A 4,788-nucleotide genomic window follows, 5' to 3' on the forward strand; every position below is an offset into this window, starting at 1 on the left:
ATGCCCTCTTACGCTCTGAACACAAGATACCTGTCTACTCCACTTCTACACCTACAACGCCCTCCTACTTACACTGCCGACACAAGATACCTGTCTACTTCACTTCTACACCTACAACACCCTCCTACTACACTCCCGACACAAGATACCTGTCTACTCCACTTCTACACCTACAACGCCCTCCTACTACACTCCCGACACAAGATACCTGTCTACTCCACTTCTACACCTACAACGCCCTCCTACTACACTCCCGACACAAGATACCTGTCTAATCCACTTCTACACCTACAACGCCCTCTTACTACACTCCCGACACAAGATACCTGCCTACTCCACTTCTACACCTACGGCGCCCTCCTACTACTCTCCCGACACAAGATACCTGTCTACTCCACTTCTACACCTACAACGCCCTCCTACTACACTCCCGACACAAGATACCTGTCTACTCCACGTCTACACCTACAACGCCCTCTTACTACACTCCCGACACAAGATACCTGTCTACTCCACTTCTACACCTACAAAGCCCTCTTACTACACTCCCGACACAAGATACCTGTCTACTCCACTTCTACACCTACAACGCCCTCTTACTACACTCCCGACACACGATACCTGTCTACTCCACGTCTACACCTACGACATCCTCTTACTACACTCCCGACACAAGATACCTGTCTACTCCACTTCTACACCTACAACGCCCTCCTACTACACTCCCGACACAAGATACCTGTCTACTCCACTTCTACACCTACAACGCCCTCCTACTCACACTCCCGACACAAGACACCTGTCTACTTCACTTCTACACCTACAACGCCCTCCTACTACACTCCCGACACAAGATACCTGTCTACTCCACTTCTACACCTACAACGCCCTCTTACTACACTCCCGACACACGATACCTGTCTACTCCACGTCTACACCTACGACATCCTCTTACTACACTCCCGACACAAGATACCTGTCTACTCCACTTCTACACCTACAACGCCCTCCTACTACACTCCCGACACAAGATACCTGTCTACTCCACTTCTACACCTACAACACCCTCCTACTCACACTCCCGACACAAGACACCTGTCTACTTCACTTCTACACCTACAACGCCCTCCTACTACACTCCCGAGACAAGATACCTATCTACTCCACTTCTACACCTACAACGCCCTCCTACTACACTCCCGACACAAGATACCTGTCTACTCCACTTCTACACCTACAACGCCCTCTTATTACACTCCCGACACAAGATACCTGTCTACTCCACTTCTACACCTACAACGCCCTCTTACTACACTCCCGACACAAGATGCTTGTCTACTCCACGTCTACACCTACAACACCCTCCTACTCACACTGCCGAAACAAGATACCTGTCTACTCCACTTCTACACCTATAACGCCCTCTTACTACACTCCCGACACACGATTCCTGTCTACTCCACGTCTACACCTACAACACCCTCTTACTACACTCCCGACACAAGATACCTGTCTACTCCACTTCTACACCTACAACGCCCTCCTACTACACTCCCGACACAAGATACCTGTCTACTCCACTTCTACACCTACAACACCCTCCTACTACACTCCCGACACAAGACACCTGTCTACTTCACTTCTACACCTACAACGCCCTCTTACTACACTCCCGAGACAAGATACCTATCTACTCCACTTCTACACCTACAACGCCCTCCTACTACACTCCCGACACAAGATACTTGTCTACTCCACGTCTACACCTACAACAGCCTCCTACTCACACTGCCGTAACAAGATACCTGTCTACTTCACTTCTACACCTACAACACCCTCCTACTACACCCCCGACACAAGATACCTGTCTACTCCACTTCTACACCTACAACGCCCTCCTACTACACTCCCGACACAAGATACCTGTCTACTCCACGTCTACACCTACAACGCCCTCCTACTACACTGCCGACACAAGATACCTGTCTACTCCACTTCTACACCTACAACGCCCTCTTACTACACTCCCGACACAAGATACCTGTCTACTCCACTTCTACACCTACAACGCCCTCTTACTACACTCCCGACACAAGATACCTGTCTACTCCACGTCTACACCTACAACGCCCTCCTACTACACTCCCGACACAAGATACCTGTCTACTTCACGTCTACACCTACAACGCCCTCCTACTACACTCCCGACACAAGATACCTGCCTATTTCACTTCTACACCTACAACACCCTCCTACTACACTCCCGACACAAGACACCTGCCTACTTCACTTCTACTCCTACAACGCCCTCCTACTACACTCTTTACACAGCATACCCGCCCATCCCATGCCATCCACCGACAACGCTCTCCCACACTACATAAGTTTACTCCACGACAACAGGAGCGCGAAGTATGACATGTCTAAAAAAGAAGAAAAAAAACCAAGAATAATAATAGTAGAAAAAGTAATACAACATGATAATTATAGTTGTATTGGCATCTGGCGAGTGCTTGAAATCCTGTTACCTCTACTCCTTAGTAATAAATCTCTGCCTATCTCCACGATGGAGCGGTCACCGTCAAACGTCGTTATGGGCTCCTTCCGTGAGATCAGGCTGCCGACTTGTGGATCCTACCCAGTCGTTTCTCATAACAAATTCTGTAATGTAAAACATGCATACCGATAATCAAATCTTTGAATTTCCTCTTTGAAATCTGCACCATGTTTGCTGTTGCTTTAAATTAGAAATGACACAGTTCATTAACGTGACACTTGACCTTTACAAGGGTGAAGGTCGCGTGTTTTCCTTGATCCCACCCTGCGTTTCAAGCATGGACATAAATAGCAATATCTAATTACATAAAGAAATTAAACATGAGATGAGATCACTGCCCGTAGTCACAGACCTCATATGGAGACGCGCAACACTTGTAATCGATGCGCCGATCCTGGTAATGAAATCAAACGCCAGTAGTTAATCGACTTAGTCTAGACAAGGGGATGACCATGGTTGCCGTATGGAGACTAACAATGGCTAGATAGATGTGACTGATAGAGTCACAGCTGGTTTCATGGAGGTGTTTATCTCCCCCAAAACATCGTAATATGTGTAAATGAGATCCTGCTAACTACCAGCAGTTTACGCGGTTTATATAGGTAACCTGTGTAGACATAATGCTTACTGTTGAGCACATTCCCAGAAGCATACCATCTCCAGGCTGAGCACAGGCAGGTCACAGGGCAGGACAATGTGTCAACCACAGGCTATTTGCCTATGACAGCGTTGTGTGTCGAACCTGTCGAAAACTGTCACACGTTTCGCCAAGACGACCAGGACCATTCGCTGTTTTATTGCTGTAATAAAGCTCACTTAGTTACATGCTTCACTGTATCATGAACTATGCTATCGACAGAACCTGGCAGTCTAAATCTTGTAGTAGGCCATCGACAGAACCTGGCGGTCTAGGTCTTGTACTAGGCCATCGACAGATCCTGGCAGTCTAGGTCTTGTATTTGGCCATCGACAGAACCTGGCAGTCTAAATCTTGTACTAGGTCATCGACAGAGCTTGGCACTCTAAATCTTGTACTAGGTCATCGACAGATCCTGGCAGTCTAAATCTTGTACTAGGCCATCGACAGAACCTGGCAGTCTAAATCTTGTACTAGGCCATCGACAGAACCTGGCAGTCTAAATCTTGTACTAGGCCATCGACAGAACCTGGCAGTCTAGATCTTGTACTTGGCCATCGACAGAACTTGGCAGTCTAAATCTTGTACTAGGCAATCGACAGAACTTGGCACTCTAGATCTTGTACAAGGCAATCGACAGAACTTGGCACTCTAGATCTTGTACAGATATAAGTACAGCCGGATACACAGATATACGTACACCCGGATGTACAGAGGTATAGGTTCAACAGATGCCTGCAAATAGTACGCCCTGACATACTTAGATATAAGCACATCCGGACGAACAAGGATATAAGCATCCCCTGACATAATAATGTAAGTATACCCGGACACAGAAATATAAGCATTCCTGGACACAAAGATATAAGCACACACGGACACACAGATATAAGCACACACAGACACAGAAATGTAACCACAGCACATACGGAGACACAGATATAGCCTCATACGGAGACACAGATATAAGCACACACGGAGATACAGATATAGGCACACATGGACTTACAGATATAGGCACACACGGACTTACAGATATAGGCACACACGGACTTACAGATATAGGCACACACGGAGACACAGATATAGGCACACATGGAGACACAGATATAAGCACACACGGAGACAGATATAAGCACACACGGAGACACAGATATAAGCACACACGGAGACACAGATATAGGCAAACACGGAGACACAGATATAGGCACACACGGAGACACAGATATAAGCACACACGGACTTACAGATATAGGCACACACGGACTTACAGATATAGGCACACATGGACACACAGATATAAGCAGACACGGAGACACAGATATAAGCACACACGGAGACACAGATATAAGCACACACGGAGACAGATATAAGCACACACGGAGACAGATATAAGCACACACGGAGACACAGATATAGGCACACACGGAGACACAGATATAGGCACACACGGAGACACAGATATAGGCACACACGGACTTACAGATATAAGCACACACGGAGACACAGATATAGGCAAACACGGAGACACAGATATAAGCACACACGGACTTACAGATATAGGCACACAAGGGAGACACAGATATAGGCACAC

General features: G+C 47.1%; 1 protein-coding gene across 1 annotated transcript; it reads left to right on the top strand.

Annotated features, from left to right (window-relative positions):
• On the top strand, positions 1–1,797 carry LOC137297784 (mucin-2-like). Its single transcript, XM_067829732.1, has one exon. It carries the CDS (start codon positions 1–3, stop codon positions 1,795–1,797), a length of 1,797 nt encoding a protein of 598 aa, XP_067685833.1.
• The last annotated feature ends 2,991 nt before the right edge of the window (positions 1,798–4,788 follow it).

This window comes from Haliotis asinina, chromosome 10 (assembly GCF_037392515.1).
Source record: "Haliotis asinina isolate JCU_RB_2024 chromosome 10, JCU_Hal_asi_v2, whole genome shotgun sequence".
NCBI lineage: Eukaryota > Metazoa > Mollusca > Gastropoda > Lepetellida > Haliotidae > Haliotis > Haliotis asinina.

What these genes read in the sequence shown, in the direction of transcription:
- LOC137297784 (XM_067829732.1), top strand. Translation starts at nt 1, where the DNA reads ATGCCCTCTTACGCTCTGAACACAAGATACCTGTCTACTCCACTTCTA.